The 19,783-nt window shown below is 39.1% G+C and overlaps 1 protein-coding gene and 1 long non-coding RNA gene across 3 annotated transcripts; one reads left to right on the top strand and one right to left on the bottom strand.

The window, feature by feature from the left end:
* Positions 1-2,575: 2,575 nt before the first annotated feature.
* Positions 2,576-14,674, bottom strand: LOC147233158 (transmembrane protein 50B-like). 2 transcript variants are annotated; one of them, XM_086147706.1, is made up of 7 exons: positions 14,627-14,674; positions 7,906-8,132; positions 6,815-6,927; positions 6,296-6,363; positions 5,705-5,797; positions 5,327-5,384; positions 2,576-4,976 (listed from the first exon to the last, which is right to left on the bottom strand). In XM_086147706.1, exons 1-7 carry the CDS (start codon positions 14,658-14,660, stop codon positions 4,931-4,933), a joined length of 639 nt encoding a protein of 212 aa, XP_086003832.1. In that variant the 5' UTR covers positions 14,661-14,674; the 3' UTR covers positions 2,576-4,930. The 2 variants fall into 2 exon arrangements, with proteins under 2 accessions (XP_086003832.1, XP_086003833.1); XM_086147707.1 differs by lacking the exon at positions 14,627-14,674 and adding an exon at positions 11,048-11,174.
* Positions 12,921-17,531, top strand: LOC147233159 (uncharacterized). Its single transcript, XR_015106253.1, has 3 exons — positions 12,921-13,059; positions 15,491-15,583; positions 17,145-17,531. It is a non-coding gene; the product is annotated as an uncharacterized LOC147233159 (long non-coding RNA).
* The last annotated feature ends 2,252 nt before the right edge of the window (positions 17,532-19,783 follow it).

Consider the following 19,783-nt stretch of genomic DNA (forward strand, 5'->3'; position numbering starts at 1 on the left):
GGAACATCAGGGTATGTGCACGAGTCCATGTCACCAACAGCTGAATTCAACAAACCCAGCAAAGTAAGGCAAGTTGTTAACCCTCTTATTACGTTAAGGGTCAATTTGACCCATTGGGTCAATGGGTCAAATGGGTCAAATTGACCCTTAACATAATATGAGGGTTAAGAAGGCAAGGTCCATGCAAGAAACATTGCGCTGTTAAAGTGAAGAAAACTGTCTAAATAGTACAATGGTCTAAACCAGTTGGTAGATCGTATGTCAATTCAACCGTCATCAATCCTACCATGGGCACAAACAACTGCAAGTTCCAGCGAGTTAACCGGCAAAGTGGCCTCTAAGTAAGAACCTACCGCTTCCATGCACCGTGGGAGAAAGACTTTTTCTCTTCCCCACAATGCCACATTCAAAGTGCATTTGCTTGACCTGTCGATCTACCGTGGCACTTTTGGACCGTTCTTAAAGCTTCTACGTGAAAAGCCTGCTGAGAAGGAGAAAAGTGAAGGAACTGCAGTCATTTTCTCAGAGCTGATTTCAGAAGCTTGAGACCGGCAAAAAACAGCTACTGTCCAAACTATGTAGCTCTGAAATGTACGCAAATATGTACTCTGTTGTGCTCATGTACTCAGTAGATACATAAATTCAATATATGTTCAGCATTTTTAGTGCATTTGTAAATGGTCATTTGAGAAGTAGTTCACAAGGTGAAAAAGTGTGGGCACTGCTGGTGTAAACAGCGGCGCTATCTTGCTCCCATGGAAACTGGGCGCACAATTCACAAAGAGATGCACAAAACCTATATGGAAAATGACAAGGACACTTTGTATCTCATCAAATCCAATTTCTGACCTAATCCGCTTCGACAAAGGTCACAACAAGGTTTGCATTGTCCTATAAAATCATCCACCCTCCGCTGTACTCTACAGGCAACTTCAACACCCCAAAGCTGTTTTTTAATGACAAAATCCACAACATTCACCACCACTTCAGTTCGAAGTCTTTGCCTCCCACTTCCTCTGAATCACTCACTTTCAGCCTCTTCAGAAATCTCCGACCGCATCCATAAATCCAAGCCCTCCACCTGCCAATTTGATCCCCCTTCCGGCAATTCTTGTCAAGATCTTAGCACTCCTCTGTGCTTCCTCTCATATTTGCTATTATCCACTCCACTCTCACCACTGGAATTGTTCCGATACTCCCATTTTGTCAGAATGCTTCCTAAACATCATCATCAAGAACGTCCGCCCCATTCCTCGGCTACGACATTAGAAAAAATTTGCTACTAAACTCCAGGTGCGCCCCATGGCTCCTTCCTGGGCGCCTCTTCTCTTCATCACCAATTTTCTGCAAATTTTTGGCAGATGACATCCAGCTCTACCTTTCCAGTCAACCTAACTCTGTGCAACAAGTGCGAAGCCGGAACTAAATCTTTCGTCACCTTCAACCCCCTTTGATTAAATGCAGACAAAACGGGAATTCTTCCTTATTGGTACAAACTCCCCACTAATCGCAGCAAGCGGCTTTTCCTCACAACAGACGGGTCCTTGATTTTCCCGGCCACTCGGTTAAAGAGTCTGGATGCCGTCCTCAACAGTATACTGTCACTTCTATATTGATAACCTCATCTGGACTACCTCTTTCCACCTAAAGCACTCTGTTTAGTCTGCAATCCATCCAACTTCCTCGGTCCCCAAGGAGCTTTCAGCCCCTCAGCGCCCCAACTTTGGAATTCACTCCCACCCAACATCCCCCATGTTGACTCTTTACCAGTTTTTCTAATTCCAACTCGTGCAAACCTATTGCTCATGGCCTTGTGGGATAATAGAAGTATTGGTATGTGACATGGCAGGAGATAAATACAATTCAAGGCTCCAGAAAGTGTCTAGAAGTGTCTAGTCTAGAAAGTGACCCTGTGCTTCTTGGGATCTGCAATAGCCCCCCAAGCACAAAGGGAGTCTGACAATTGCTACCATTTCGCGCAAGAAGGGGTATCAAGGTATCATCTCAAAACTCTGTGGCACAAAGTCATACTCCAATACCTATGTTTGGATTGCCTAACAAGTATGCTACATGCTAAAAACAATATAGTTCACAGAATGTGGGAGCCTTTCATGCCCTTTAAGGACTGAATATTTCTGCAATTATTACAAGAGTGGGTTGTCAGTATATCTTGTTTTGCTATAATAATGACTGTTTAAGAAGGTCATATCATAACCCCAAGGATATGGAATCGAGCAAGAGGTGTATCCAAGAAAAGGGTTGCACTTGCTAATAGCACGCTAGGTCCAAATACCAGGATATGTGTACTGGAATTGCTAGGTTGAACCCATGTTGAGGTGGGTAATGCAGGTAAATGTAGCTATTGGGGGAAAAAAATATAAAGGATTACCTGTGAAATCCCTTTTCTTTGTGACAGTTTGAAAGAATTTCGCTATCAGACCAAAAATACCTTAAGATTCTAGAACTACTCCATGTGGAAAGTGTCATGTAAACTCTTGTCCTTCCAGAAAGGACACGCAATAACCCTGGCAATAGAAACATTTTACAGAACAGCAATTCTCAGGTCAACAGAACATAGAAGAAAAATGCCCACGCCAAGTTTTATTCACTTAAAAAAAAAAAAAAAAACTAATTTCAGTTGTAAATGAGATGATTAAAAACTTGTGGACGGACCAAGTGACCACATTGTTCTTCCAATGATTTGACAAGTTGAGTACACATTGTGCGACCACTGAAAAAATACGCACTTTTTTTAAAAGTTTAAAACCATTTATTTGTCCTTCCTTTAACACGGGATCTCTTTTACATTTCTCTCCAGCGGTAATTATTGTTGAAATCTGATTGGGCCCATTTGTTTATCATCTATACCGCTTATCCAATCACACGGCCAAATAGACAAATATAACCATACACTTGTTATATAAAAAACATTCCCTCCCTAATTTACAAGCCATATAAACCGCGTTGTAGAAAAGTAACGGTACGCAAGTTTATCCATTATCAAAAAAAAATGAATAAATTAAAATGTAAGAAATGTCGGCAGCTGTAATTTTAGTACTCACATTTGTCGCAGTTTCACAGGTTGAACCAGGAAACTGGACGAGGATCTGAATCTGCACGTCACATTACAGGGATCAGCGAGGCAACGGAAGGGATGTCATGTAGAAACACACACTCTATCCTGAGGCAGCGAGTCTGCAAGTCCAAAGCTAGCAGCGCTAAAAGGCTCCCAGGGGCCACGTCTGTAAATGCCTGGTTCAAGTAAGCAGCCAATCAGATTGAAGCTTGTTAAATTCCCTGCTATCATCCTTATTATTATCATATATATATATATATAAAATGAGCAGGCTAACCTCTTCCTTTGTAACAGATTTTCATGAAAATAATGTAATAAAATAATAAAATTGAAAAAGTTCAATTTTCCTTCACTGATTGACAGAAAAAAAAAGATTAGAATTTAAAATAAAAAAAAATTTAAATGACATTTTGTCAACTTTTGACATTCGTAAAAGACTTTTTTTTTTTAAAATGGGTATTACTGAAATAAAAATAAATGAAAAGGATTTTCTTCTTATACGCACATCAAATTTTGAACGTGATTTAAAGAGGACGTCAGGGAATATTAAGTGTCCTAATCTTGCACGTCGGCCCCTGGAATCCGCCCCGCCGTTTACGCTCACATTAAAATGCATTTCAAATCAATATATTACATCATCCGACGCGTCATAAGAACATTTTTTTCCCTTTTCTGGATCACAGATGGTGGGAAGTGGAGGTCACTGTCACCCGAGGGCTAGCATGGTGACGCATAAGTGTTTGTGCATGAAAAGACAAATGAAATTAAATAAAATGTAAGCAGGATACAATGGCTGCACTGATGCAGATGCCCCTAGTGGTCATCAGGTGTAACTGCACATTGTAAACGGCAGTGTTTTCCTGTGACAGCCATTCCTTGTCAACAACAAAAAAAAAAAAGAAAATAAAAAATTAAAAAGAAACAGGGAACACTGTCCAAATATATTCTCCCAACAACACTGCAGCAGCAGCAGCATGAGGACATCCCGGAAAATGACTTCAGACCACAGTTTCTTCATCAGAAGTCCAGGACTAGTGATAATAGACCCTCTTAGTGTGTGTGATTGTGTGTGTGTGTGTGTGTGTGTGTGTGTGTGTTTTTTTTTTCAAAGACTAAAGCTTTGTTTATACGTCACTATACGTTACGAGTATTGTCCATTGTTCTGTTTCAAAGCTACATTTGGGAATTAGCAGATAAGTGGTGGATGGCTGAGGCCAGCAAAGCCTCCTCTGCTGGCCTTAACACTCACTTATGGTTAAATATAATTTTCCATTGATTTGTATGAGGTGATTACCAATCCTTCTTTTATTTTCATAGCTGTTCTTTTGGCTGCGCTACTTCCAGCAGTGTTTGTTAATGTAGGGCCTTTTACCAAGTCAGATTTCCGCCATCATGTGTTGCTAGGGTAACCTTTAGACCTTCAGACGCAAGTGCACACGTTGGCTTAAAATGAGCACCTTAGCCGCCGCTTTAACCAATCAGATTTCGAGTTTGGCGACAAGTGTACGCTTGTGTCTGCGTTTTCACGTCTTTTGATTGGAGCGAGCAAAATGCATTGGAATCGACCAACGCTAGCCGAAGCTGTTTTGGATAGATGTAGTAGCGTCTAATGTTCGATGGCGGAAGGAGAGCAACTGAATACGGGCCGTTTTCGAGACGGAAATATCAAGATACACTGGGCATTTTGGTAAATTATATGATAAATATAATTTAAAACTTGAGATGTAACAGGGAGATGTATACAATAGCCTTCTGAGGGTTTCTACAAGTCTGCACTGCATTTGAATGGGAACCCCCGTGTGTGTGTGTGTATTTGTATTTATGTGTGTGTGTGTCTGTGCGCTAACAAACCCTCTAACCCCACAAATCCTCAGTCCTCCCAAACTTGTAGATCAGTGTGCTGCAGCAGGAGAGAAGAGATGAGATGATTAGGGTCACCTTGATGCCACATCGGTAAGATTATTTTTCTCATTAAGTCCCTGAGGTGTGTGTGTGTGTGTGTGTGTGTGTGTGTGTGTGTGTGTGTGTGTGTGTGATGACTCCCCAACGACCCCCCCCCCACCCCGCTTCCTCATTAATTTCAAAACACACTTCCACACTGCTTCAATATCCCTTGTGATGCTGTATTTTCAACTAAAATTCAGTGCTCCCATAACTACACACACTTGCAAAATGTCATTTAGTATCTAATTTTTTTTTTTTTTTTTAAACTATCTTTTTAAAAATCATATGATCGTACACTCCTCTCACCTGAAAAAGATGAAGGTGTTCTGGAAAAACACGGCCAGGCCGGGCGCCACGTCTCTCTCTGAGGAATAACGAGGGTTCGAGTCAGCGGGTTAAAACACCGACAAGCTTAAAAAAAAAAATTTAAAAAAATTGTCTTTTTTAAAGTGGAAAATATTTGCACCCATCTTTCAGGGTCTGAATAACAACAATAAAGAGAAGAAATGCAGTTTCAGGTAACAATGCTATGTGTGGTAACACCTCCCGCCCAGTAGGGGGTGAATGTTTGCGCACATGTGAACTGTAGCATCTTAAGAAATGTAAAAAAAATCAATTAAAAACAGACCGTGGGGACGAAGGGGGGCTAATGATAAGGACGAGTAGCCGCCTCGTAACGCTCACTTGGCACGACGTAGGCGCCGAACAGGACACAGATGGAGCCGATGAGGGAGCCAAACATCATCATGAATCCCACGAAGAGCCACAGGCGTGCTCCTGGAAGGGAGGACACGCTAAATGAGTGACCAACTGTTGCTATGGAAAAGGCTTGATGAAGCAGAGCATCGGGTAAGCGTTGACTACTTCTACGTTGGGCTACTCCCTTCGGGGTTCTCCACATCTGCCCCATCTAACCCTCTCCTCCGCAGCTTTCTCTCCAACCTTGAATCTCGTGTCCGGCCTTCCCCTCTTCCTTTGGCCGGTGGACTCAACTGAAGGCATACAATATGGACTTCCTGTCTTTCCCTAGGAGTTTCACTTGTATGCCTCTGAGTGTGTGCACAGTAGTCGTTTCCCTTCCTGGTAGCCTGGGAGTTTTTGTTGTTGTGCGTCGGTGTTTAAAATGGGTATCCTAGTTGTTGCTCCCGCATCCCTGCCACACAATTTGTGTCCGTTGACGAGATCGAGTCCAGAAAAACAAGTGAAAGGTATTGCGCTCGAGCATACATGTTTGGTCCGGCCGCACGCACTCCGAGAGCCTCTGAAGGAACCCACCTGTCCTGCCGAAACAGCCTTCTCCGTACGTGTCCCCTCTCACCTGGCCATTGGACACTGCGTTGATCCTGAAAGACACACGGACAGAAAAAGTCGCCCAAAAGTTGCTTAAAATGAAATGTATTTTATTTGTCATTAGTTTGACAGGTTTTCTCAGTCAAAGGGTTTTTCAGCAAGTAGGTTAGCAAGCAACCGCTCACAAATGACTGTCACACAGAGCTTATTCAAGCTCGGGGAAAGAACCAATGATGAGACACCAAAAGGGTCTCAGGGTGCCGGCGAAAAAAAGCTGCATTTACAAGAAAATACCAAGAGCCCTACTTAAACCCCGGGTTCAATGCAACTGGTGATTCCCCCCCCCCGACCCCAGCTTCGCACTCCATGTTGCCTTCCTCTTCTTCTTCAGTTTATTTTTGAGTGGTACCGCGGTCCCTTACGACTTGCGGGAAAGCAAAGCTTAACGGTTTCCTTGGAGGAGGATAGTTCCCAGAACGGAATTCAAACTGTCGGGTGGCTTACATGAAGAACGCGATGGTGGAGAAGACGCCGCAAGTGTGGAAGGCGTGGCTCATCGCGTCCTGGCTGGGGTATCTCACCGCCGCGTCGATCATGACCCACCAGCCTGTGAAGAACTGGGAGAGGACGCTGTCGTTTTTGGAACAGAATCACATCGGAAAAGTAGTCGAATCGGAAATCTAAATCCGCAGAAATCCCAATCCGGTGGGACGTTGACTTAAGAGTGCATCGACTTACGGGTTTTTCTGTGATATGAGCCGTCACTCAGTCGATTATTGATGAATCGAGTAAATACGGATGAATAAAAAAGTGACCGAAGCTGAATGGAAGCGCTAGTTAAAAAGTTAAAAATCACACACAACAATCAAAATTTAACCAACAATTATTCAACAGAAAAAAAAGCATCACGGCATCAATTCTGAAATACAATTAAAATTTTTAATTGACCATTTTAAAATGGTGATTCAAACCAAGTAATAATTAATATCGTTACAATATTAGACCAAAATGATCGTTTTGTAACTGGGGGTCGGCAACTCGGACTATTACATTTCAATAAATTTTACTTTTTTTTTCTTTTTTCATTGTAGTTATAAAATTCAAAGATTATGATGACCTTGCAACATTAAAATAAAACATGTTTCATTTCTTGTACTGGGCTTTGACGTCATGGATGTGCAGACGCTGTGCCCTGAGGTTCAGGGCCAAAATCACATTAAGCGGGTGAAAATAAACATTTCAATTGGTTATTTAATTTGCAAAAAAAAATATTTTGCAGCACCCACTGAAATAATCCTTTTTTCTTTTTTTTTTTTTATTTGAAGCAACAGCCGAGTGCAAGTCCCGGTAACGTCATTTTTTTTTTAAATATTGTTTTTGCAAACAGGATTAGAATTTGCTTTTTTTTCCGTCACAGCTCAGTTATTTTATAGCTGCAACCGTATAGCTTTTCTTTACATGCAGGATAAAAGGGAAAGAAAATATGCAGTGTTTTATTAGTTTTAGTTTCAGCTCATTCAGGGTTGAAGGTTGCCCATTTGTCCGGTCCGATAAAACTCCAAACTGAGTTTTTCTCCACTTCCTGCAACACTGACCAGAACTCCGGCGACGACGGAAGCCACGGCATTCCTCCTCTCGCCCCAGTCGATGCACTCGCAATGCGGCCAGCGGATGTTATCCAAAAAGCCAGCCATCTGCAGCCGCCTCGATGCGGGAACCGCCGCCGCCGCCGCTCCCCGCTCCCCGACTTGCGTTCCCTCACGGATAAACGTCTCGGGCGGGCCGCGGCTTGGCGGCCGACCAGGACTCTGTTTGGAGGAGCCTGCGGACGACATGAGGCTGGTGAGGTTTGTTTGTTTAGAAGTTTATAAGGACAGTGTACGATTACATTAAAGCACAGAGGCAGAGATGTTTGTACCAGATTATAGCTCATAGCTAATTTCCATCCGTAGTCCTGGACAATACAAATATAATATATAAAACTGTAATAACTGTAATAATATAAAACTGTATAGGTGACTGTAGGTGACGAGGATCCGTGAAGCTCTTAGAATAAACAACTCTCTTCTATTTTTACGGGACAAAAAAAAAAAGACAAGCAGAAAGCGTTCGCTTGGAAAAAAAGTCTCCAACAGAATACGAAAAGGAAACCTGCTATCTGACTTTTAAAAATACTGTAAGGTAATAGGCCAAGTGTTTTTTTTTTCTACCATATACTTTTTTTGCTATGTGTACAAATGAGATTTCAAAAATAAACTTGAATTTAATTTAATAAATTTAATAATAAAGATTTAATAATAATTTCCACTTAATTCATTTAATAATAATAATTTAATAATAAAGAGCCACAGGAGGTCTTTCCTACCTGAGGCTATCAGACTTTTTAATTCCTCTTCCCTCAGCCGCAGGGAATCTTTAATCTTTGTAGTTACTGCTAACAGTTGGACAAGTCATATTTCATTATATTTCTTATTCTTCCTCCTTTCTACTATTATCTATTACTGTTATGTTTTTGTACTTGAAACTCTGGCACAACAATTTCCTTCGGGATTAATAAAGTTGTTCTCATCTCATCTCATCTTGTAACAACATTCATGTAAAAATCCCAACAACTTGAACGAAAAGGTGTACACGTTTTAAGGTGTCACTATTTTAGAAATTATGAATAAACCTACGACAGGCAGTATAGAAAAGCACACTGGTGTTCATAATTTAGCTTTATACTTAGTAGAAATATTATTTGTACATAACTTTTTGAATCCATAAAGTGTGTTATGTCTTTTTTTTTTTTTATTATTCAATACATTGACTGCTTAAAATCTTTGTGTAAAAATCAAAATCCCTCTCAGTTCATATTTACTGGCATCTCCTGGATGCGATCAACAAGTGTTTTCTTTTATGCATCATTTGAGCAATTTCACGGTCCACCACGTTGCAGAAATTAAGGGTCTTTTAAATTAAGGGCGTTTGTTCCCCGCAGGTGTCTGGAAAATACAACTTTCATTTAATCATCAGGTTTGTTTGTTTTTTTTTTTTTTTTTCTTTTTAATACCTCAGTCATTCTTGGATGTTAAAATCTGAAACCTGAAATAAACATAGATAACCTACCACATCACAGTTTCCCCCATGTCATCAAGCCAAACTAGTTTCTTTATGACGCACATCTATTTAAAACACTGACATATCAAAGGGATGGCAAAACAAAGAATTGCTTTACATCATATCTTCTTTTGCCTTGGCCGGCTCAATTCAAATACAAAAATTAACACATTTCATCTGCTCTATTTATGAAAAACATCTTCTTCTCCTCTCAGCTTTTCCCTTCAGGGGTCACCACGGCGAGTCGACCTTCTCCATCTAACCCTATTCTCTGTATCCTCCTCTCTCACCAACTACCTTCATATCCTCTCTCACGACGTCCATAAATCTTCTCTTTGGTCTTCCTCCAGACCTCCGGCCTGGTAGCTCCAACTCCCATGGCTTCTCTGACCTTTTCTCAAAAACATCGAACATGTGCCGTCCCTCTGATAGACTCATTCCTGATCCTCTCCATCCTGGTCACTCTCAAAGAGAACCTCAACATCTTCATCTCTGCAACCTCTATTTCTGCCTGCTGTCTTTTTGTTATGGTCACAGTTTCTAGTCCATACAGCATCGCTGGTCTCACCACTGTCTTGTACACCTTTCCTTTCATTCTGGCTGAAAGTCTTCTATCTCTTTCTACCCCTGACACTTTTCTCTACCCATTCCAACCCGTCTCTTCACCTCTTTTCCACACTCTTCGTTGCTCTGGACTGTTCACCCCAAGTACCTGAAATCCTCCACCTTCTTGATCTCCACTCCCTGTAGCCTCACCGTTCCACCCGTTCTCATTCACACACATATATTTTGTCTTGCCGCAACTAACTTTCATTCCTCTCCTTTCCACCGCATACCTCCACCTCTCTAGATTTTCCTCTACCCATTCTTTGCTCTCACTACATATCACAATTTCATCTGCAAACATCATGGGCGATGGGGATTCCTGTCTAACCTCATCCGTCAGTCTGTCCATCGCTACTGCAAACAAAAAGGGGCTCAGAGCTGATCCCTGATGGAGTCCCACCTCCACCTTGAACTTCTCTGTTATCCTTACAGCACACCGCACCACTGTCTTAAAGCGAGCATACATGTCCTGCCCCAGTATACTTCTCTGCCACTCCAGATTTAATCTTCAAGCTTTAACAACACAGTCTCTGTTTGATGCTCTTATTTCGACTAAAGTCTTATTTGGTGTAGGCAGGTGGCAGATATTTCAGGGACTGTGTTAATTTATTTAAAGTTTTATTTGTTTTTTTTTTAATTACTATTTTTTGAAAGACTATTCCATCATAGTGCTAGCTAACTGAACGGGAGTTAGAAGTGGGCAAAACCTAGCGAACAGCCAACGGCTGTTAACGACCCTGCGCTGTTGTTAACGTGAATTCGACAATATTCGGTCACAAAATAAGTTGTCTTTTGTTACATTGAATTATTTTTAATTCAGTTCATTAAAGTGTGATGGAGATACTTTTTTCCCGTGTTGTTTAAACGGCTGCATCCACCGGAAAGCTAACGTTAGCCTCCCAGCCGCAGCTAGACAGTTATAAGCTATACAAGTATCACGGCCGGCTTGACATTGAAAATTAAAAAAAACCCTATTACAACATTAATTTACAGAAATTAATTATCTACCAAAAAAATATAAAGCGCACTGACCTGAATGTCACGACCAACAAAGTCAGCTGTTGATGTTAGAATCAGTTTAAAAGGCAAACGTTCCTATTCTTCTTCTTGGTGTAAATACGGTTGACATTAGCTGTGTGCGCGCAACAGCGCCCCCCTGTGGCCAGGAGGACTAACAACAGCTGTTTTGCTGCTTCCCTTCAGAGATCCATCCAACCTTCTCCTCTGCATCCCCAACTCATAGCTCTCAAAATGACGAATAAATAGATGTATTTATTCTAAATGAACTCTGAAAGGTTGAATGCATGAGAGGGCGAACGGTGACCTTTCCTCTATATGTGGAAAGGTCACCGGAATTGCACTACCAATCTGTCGTCAGCCATCTGACTTTCGCTAAGCGCCGCATACGGATGGCAAAGATTTTTGATTTCTACAAGCATCGCACTGACGAATGTCAAATTTTAATCTGCAAATCAACAGAGGGAGGTGACCCATCTGTCAAATATCCTGCAAATTTGCAGAAAGTACCCTGAGCTTTAACACTCTTTAACTTTAACAGTCACATTGGCAGCAGTGGTAACAATAATAGCCAAAAAATTTGCATACGATGTTGCCTAATTTAATAAGAAAGTAGAAAATCTGAAAAAATACTTTTAAAAAGTGACATTAATATCCAGATATCACAGATATACAACCATTCACCAACCATTTTGAAATTTAAGAAAGAAAAAAAACTGAACCAAAGAAAATGATAGAATGTAGAATAAAGTAACACAACATTAAATAATAATAATAATAATAATGATAATTTATATAATTGGTTGGAATTAAATGGAACAAATAAAAATAACTTGTCTGTTCCCTGCCTCCCAAAATCCAATCCTCCATGCAGTCCCGTAAGATTTCCAATGTCACTATAATACTGATTTATTTTATTTTATTTTTATTTTTCAGCCGCAGGATTTTTTACCCCGGGGGTAAATAGCTTAATTTCAAATGACCCAATTCCAAACAATGTATCAATAGTTAACTGAATTAATACGTACATTTGCATAATAATGATGATAGTAAAAATAATAATAAAATATATAATATTTTCTGACATCCTCTATTCTCACTATCCAACGATAAATCCATCCATCAATAGAACCAAATTAATTTATTTTTAAAGCACTTCATAAAACATGGGGGGTGGGGGGGATTACAAGTATTGTAGAAAAAAGATACAATTTTAAATATAGCCAAAAAAGGTAATCGATGTCTGAAGAGTTGTAGAAAAAAATGCTAAAACATATGCTTAAAAATTGACATTACTTAAAAACTATTTGTTTATTGTAATATGTAATCGATTACTTACATACACCGACGAGAGTGACGATCAATGAACCGAATCATCTGAGTCTGCGCTTTTTGCCAACTCGAATCTGTAAACCGATTCAACCGAGTCATCCGAATCCGTGCTGTTTTTTCCGCTGTGATTCCGTTAACTCGATTCTGAACCAGCATCAGAACCCTTATCTTCGCCAAATCAAAACGTACAGATGAATTTGTCTTGGCTTAACAACGCGTTATAACAATAACAGCGAACCGAATCAACCGAACCATCCGAGTCCGCGTTGTTTCTCGTTGGTCGAATCTGTGAACCGAATCATTCCAACGGAGTCAATGGAGACTTCGAACGAGCGATTCATGATTCAAATGATTCACCCGGGATGAATCAGCAGCCGAACTGCTCAGGTTCCAGAGTTAATAGTGTGTGTGTGTGTGTGTGTGTGTGTGTGTGTGTGTGTGTGTGTGTGTGTGTGTGTGTGTGTGTGTGTGTATGTGTGTGTGTATGTGTGTGTGTGTGTGGTTTGGGGGAGGAGATACAGTAGGGGTGGAGCAGATGTTTCAGAGGAGGGCCAAACTTGTCAGGAAGGAAGACATATCGAATAACACACACAAGAACTAGGCAGTCGAACTCACACACACACACTCACACACTCACACACACACACACATACACTCGCTAACCGGGGAGAGAATGGTGTGATTGATCATTAACGGTGAGTGTGTTTCTATCTATCATATGAAGTGTAATAAAAGTTGTATGTGAGTGTGTGTGTGTGTGTGGCGTTTCCACCCAGCGGCCTTCCATGACACACGCACACACACACACACACACAAGCACGGTGTGTGTCTGTGGCGCAGAAAAAAAATGTCAAAACGAAACTGAAATGAAATCGTCCTTGCCCGGATATCACAAAATATGACTTTTTATATTATTAATACAGGAAATATTATTATATAAATATATAAATATTATTCATTATTAATAAACGAAACTATTTACCTCTGGGGACAAATTCTGCAGCTGAAAAAAAGATTATAAATCAGTGTTTTAGTGTCGTTGGGACTCAAAATTAAAACAGAAAGCAGGAGGGCGGATTTTGAGATTCCAGTTTTGTCGTTTTGTTAAATTGAACTTTTCATTTTTTTAAATTAATGTAATTAAATTTTATTCCATCTTTATTTTATTTTACGTTCTTTAATTTAATTTTATGTTTTTCAATTTTATTTTTACTCAATGTTATTCATATTCTATAATTGTAATTGAATTATTTCATATAATTATATATTGTTTTATTTTATTTTAATATTTTTTGTGACCATTTTATTTCATCTTATTTTATTCTACATGGTTTTATTTAATTTAGTTTTGATCGATTGTGTGTTTATATTCTATAATTGTAATTAATTTAATATAATTTTGTATTATCTTGATTTGGTTTTGTTCGATTATAATTTATCTTTTATTCCGAAATTGTAATCAATTAAATTTAATATCATTTTATATTATTTTGTTTTATTTGATCTATTTTTTTAGATTATTTAATTCTATTTATTTCATCTTATTTATTCAACTTTCTTTAATGTTATTTAGTTTTGTTCAACTTCCTTTTGAATTTATTTTGAGTTCTATAATTAATTTGATTTAATTTAATTTAAGAATAAGAATAAGAACAACTTTATTCATCCCAAAGGAAATTGTTGTGTTCTATAATTTTTTTATTTTTTTATTTTTCTATAATTTTCTATATTTTTGTTCTATAATTTGAGTTCTATAATTAATTTGTTATATAATGAAAAAATAATTGGTTTTATTTTATTTATTTTAAGGCATCATTAAATTCTATTTATTTCATGTTATTGAAATCAGCATTCTTTAATTTTATTTAATTTTGTTCAATTTCTTTTTACTTTATATTCTGTCATTTTAATGCAATCTAATGTCATTTTACATGTCTTTATTTGAGTTTTTTTGGGGGGGGATTATGTAATTCTTTTCAATTAAATTCTATTTAAACTTTATTCTAATTCTATAATTAAATTAATTTAAATTAAATTAAGCATTTAATTAATTTAAAGTAATTGAGTTTTATTACGTTATTTATTCAATTTAATTTGATTCTAAAGTGATTGCCGACACTTTGGAGACAATGGTGCTTTATAACACATTTTTATGCACATAAATAATGCAATAAAATCATATTAAGTCATATATAGCACTGTGTGTATGTGTGTGTGTGTGTGTGTGTGTGTGTGTGTGTGTGTCAGTAAATATATATTCACCAATCGTGAGACAGTCTCGATGTTCCAGCGCCATTATTTCTTCTCCCATTCTGCTTCTGACTCTTGAAGTTGTGTGTGAGCTGAGAACCCTTGACTTTATCGTGTGTGTGTGTGTGTGTGTGTGTGTGTGTGTGTCGGGGGGCGGGAGGGGTTTTTTGCACTTTCATTTCCATTTCAAAAGGGGAATTCTGCTGCATGGGTAAATCCCCACTGGGGACTGTGTGTATATATGTGTGTGTCTGTGAGTATACGTGTGTGTGTGTGTGTGTGTGTGTGTGTGTTCTCGGGCCGGGAAACAGATTATCGATCAATGAACGGATCGTTGCTTCCTCCAAGCATGGTTGTCTTGGAGCTGCACGAGTCCATATTCACCCGTTCGAGTCGACTTGTATAAACATAAATGTCAAATAATATTATTTCTGTCGCTTTAAAATGAGCAGAATTCTGAACGTTTAAATTTTATTTCTTTCAGAGCACATATCTGCAGGCGAGCATTAAATGCGAGCAAAACCTTGGAAAAGCATTGGTGTATAAAATGAAAGTACAAGATTTCAGACAAGGTTATTCTTTCTTCACCAGTGTCTAAAGACGTTTCATAAACAACCGTTCAGGTCAAATTCACTTCATTTTATTTACAAAAACAACATTTTCCAGCGGCTAAAAAAATATGAATATCATGTATTTCTCCCTTTATGTTATGTTTTTGCAGCCAAACCAATATTACAGAAAGAACCTGGACATGTAATGGAAGTAAAACACAAAAAAAAGACCCTCTCCTTTGCTCGAATGTGTGTGTGTGTGTGTGTGTGTGTGTGTGTGTGTGTTGCCAAACATCTGTCCTCACAGCTGTTGTGCACCTCCCAGCCTGCAGGTTCGTGGTGCAGAAGGTCCGGGCGGCGGTGCGAGGAGACGGGCAGCCGGCCAGGATCAACGCTGCAGCATGTAGCCAGGCTCAAGGTGGGTAATGGGAAGATAATAATAATATAATAAAATAAAATATAATAAATAAATCAAAATAACTGGAAATGAAATATAGGAAAATGTAAAAAGGGTTCCCTTTCTTAGGAGAATTATTTAAAATTATTGAAAAAAAAAAAAAAGTGTATCTTTGCAGACCATTTGGAGTGAAATCAATATTTTTATTATAAATTTATTTAAAATCAACAATTTTTATTATATATTATTATATAAAATTATATATAATATAAATATTTGTGTGTGTGTATGTATATATATATATACATATATATACATACATAATATAGGTATGTATACACACGTTCGTGTGTGTGTACGTGTTCAATATATGGGTCATATATACACACAAGTATACATATATATACATATATATTACATTTTAAGACTTTTTACTTTTTACATTTAATGTCGTATAGAGGTGTATAGAGACATGGAAACATTTATCTTTTCATTCATATATTCAGTACTACTATATATATATATATTATATATATATATATATATATATACACATACATAATATTAATGTTGTATACACACGTGTGTGTGTGTATGTGTGTAATATATGAGTCATATATATACACACATATACATATACATATGTGTCATAGAGATGTATAGACATAGAAACATTCATCTTTTCATTCATATATTCATTCATTATACAGAAATGGACCTTAATTTTATTTATCTATTTTGTTATTGAGCAAGACTGAATATAAACCGAGTAAATTTGAAAAGAAAAAAATATGGTATATATATATATATACATATATATATATATACATATATATATATATATATATATACATATATGTATATACATGCCTATAAGCGGCACCTAAATTTGAAATTTGAAAATGTATATTTTCCATATACATATGTGTGTGTGTATATATAAATAAGCCACACCAAGTAAATTTGAAAAGAAAAAAAATGTACATATATATGCGTATAAGCCGCCCCTACATTTGAAAAAAAATCATACATAAATATATATGAAAAAAAATCAAATAATAATTAAAGAAATGTATATATATATATATATATATACGTATACATATGTATATAAGCTGCACTCACTAAATTTGACTTTTTTTTTTACCATTATGTCTCGAGGCTGTACCCCCTTTTATTTGAAAAGAAAAAAAATAGTACACACACACGCACACACACACACACACACACACATATATGTCTAAGTCACAAGTGTTTGTAACGTTTGATATATTTACTAAATGCTTTTTTTTTCCTGAACAGTGCCTGTAACATGTATTAAAAAAAAATACAGTAGCCTAGCAGGAAAAGTCATTGATCGCTATCATTTTCTTTATCCTGCGTGCTAAAACCGCTAAAATCGTCTTCTTCATTGTCGGAATTAAACATAATTCCTCTTCATTAGCGTCTCTTTCGCTAATAGGTCGCTATGCTATCTCTCTATGCGGCCCTGTGATTGGTCGAACCCAGCCTCTCGTCCAATGACGGCGGGGATAACGGGCACATGACTAAGAGCGTGTCTGATTGGCTGTCGTCTCCGCAGCCATGGCGGCGGTGAGGGTGAGCGCGGCGGAAGCCACGCCGGCTCCCAGGGCGCCGCAGGAGGTGAAGGTGCAAAAGGCGGCGCCGTGCGGATCCTGACATTAAACTGAGAGTCGGAGGGGAAAGCGAAGGGGGTCGTTCCTGGACGCTGGCGTTCACGCCTTGTTTCCTCCTGGACGCGACCTTCGCCTCCTCGTCCGACCCCTCCGTCTCTCGGTCTTTGTCGTTCCTCGGGCCTCCGGTGGACGGGGGCGAGTCGGCGGACAGAATGAAGGGCCGATCGTCAATTCCTGAAAGGAGCCGATCAGTCCGGATCAATATTTGAAGACCGCTGGCGAAGCTGCTCCGCGTCCTGAATTTATCTGTCAATGCAATAAAATCTGTCAAAGTGAAATGTGTGTGTGTTCATTGAATGACCTGAAGTTTGAGGGAGCTGCTTTGCACCTTTGTGGATCGCGAAAAAAAGCATACAACCGCATACGAGGAGAGGAATTGTAGTTGGAGTGGCGCAGGACATGTATGCCAGCTGTGGGACAGTGATGAGGTGTGATGTAGTTGAGATACGCGTACAAGGTGGATGCAGGAGTACATCAAGGATCAAATCTGAGCCCCCTCTTGTTCGCTATGGTTGGTGGACAGGCTGACAAATGAGGTCAGACAGAAATCTCCATGGACCTCAGTGTCTGCAGATGACATTGTGATCTGTAATGAGAACAAGGAGCAGTTGGAGGGTCATCTAGAGAGGTGGAGGTATGGAAAGGAGAGAAACGAAGGTTAGTTGCAGCAAGACAGAATACACCTGTGAATGGTGAGGTTACAGGGAGTCAAAAGCAAGATTGACCATGAGTCTGTGAGTGGCCCAAATGACCATGGTGTGTGTGTTCATTGAAAGTTTAGAGAAATTGCCATCTTGAGGGAGCTGCTTTGTACCTTTGTAGCGCTGGAAAAAGCATACAACTGGGTGCAAGGAGAGGAACCATAGTTGGATGAAGAAGTGAAGTATGTTGGAGTGGCGCAGGACATGTATGCCAGCCGTGGGACAGTGATGACCTGTGATGTAGTTGAGACAGGAGTACAAGATGGACGCAAGAGGCCATCAAGGATCAGTTCTGAGCCCCTTCTTGTTCACTATGGGTGGTGGACAGGCAGACAGATGAGGTTGCAGATGGCATTGTGAGAGCAGGCAACAGTTGGAGGAACAAGGGAGGAATGAAGGTTAGTGGTAGCAAGACAGAATACATTTGTGAATGGTGAGGCTACAGGGAGTGGAGATAAAGACGGTGGAGGATTTTAAGTACTTCGGGTCAACAGTCCAGAACAGTGGAGAGGGTGTAGAAGAGGTGAAGAAATGGGTTCAATTGCCATCTTGAGGGAGCTGCTTTGTACCTTTGTAGCTCTGGAAAAAGCATACAACTGGGTGCAAGGGGAGGAACCATAGTTGGATGAAGAAGTGAAGTATGTTGGAGTGGCGCAGGACATGTATGCCAGCTGTGGGACGGTGATGGGGTGTGATGTTGTTGAGAAAGGCTCAGGCTGACTTTCGGGTCAACAGTCCGGAACAGTGGAGAGGATGCAGAATAGGTGAAGAAATGGGTTCAAGCAGGTTGGAACGAGTTGAGAAGTGTCAGAGGTACTATGGCATTGAAGTCTATCAACCAGAATGAAAGGAAAGGTGTACAAGACAATGGTGAGACCAGCGATGCTGTATGTTTGGGAGACAATGGCACTGAAGACAAGACAGGAACCAAAGCTGGAGGAACTAGAGTTGAAGATGTTAAGGTTCTCTTTGGGAGTAACAAGGCTGGATAGGATCAGGAATGAGTCCATCACAGGGAGAGAAGGTCAGAGTGGCCAGGCTGAGATGGTTGGGTCGTGTACAAAGGGGGGATTTGTGAATATATCGGTAGAGGGACGCTGGAGTTGGAGCTGCCTGGCAGAAGCTCTTGACGAAGACCAAAAAGAAGATTTATGAAGTTCCTTGGTATGAGAGACGAGGATACAGAGGGTTAGATGGAGGAGGTTGATTTTCTGTGGCGACCCCTGAAGGGAAAAGACCAAAGTAAATGTTGCACTAAGCATTGGTATGACATAAGAAAGCATAACAGCCTATGAAGAAAGAAAGCATTAATGTCTGTTGATGATCTATAATCAACGTCTAAAATCTACAATGACATAACATCATTATTATGATTACATCATCATAATACTGCTAGAATTATCTTACATCACCCCTTTCTGCCATGTCCTGTTTTATCTAGTCCTATCTTACCCTCCTCGGTAAGATGATAATATAATTATTATTATTGTATTTGTTGGACAATTTTTTCTCACCATAGGAAAATTATTTTTTTTATTTCAATGAAATAACAAACGAACAACACCCCCAGATTATTACTGTTTTCTTTTTTTTGATACAACTTTGCCCTGAACTTTGTATGACAGGCTGCAATCAATGATATTTCATTAAAAGTTGCTTTAAACATGAATTTAATTTATTTTATATTGAATATTGCTATTATAATTATCATTATTGTTTTTCTGGAACACTTTTCTTCCTCCAGAGGAAAATTCTTTAAAAGAAAAATGAACAAATAGACACATAACCCCCCAACCGATTATTGTTTTCTATTTGTGGTGCAA

Source organism: Fistularia commersonii, chromosome 6 (assembly GCF_037954325.1).
Source record: "Fistularia commersonii isolate RoL2024-O1a breed Wild chromosome 6, RoL_Fcom_v1.0, whole genome shotgun sequence".
Lineage (NCBI taxonomy): Eukaryota > Metazoa > Chordata > Actinopteri > Syngnathiformes > Fistulariidae > Fistularia > Fistularia commersonii.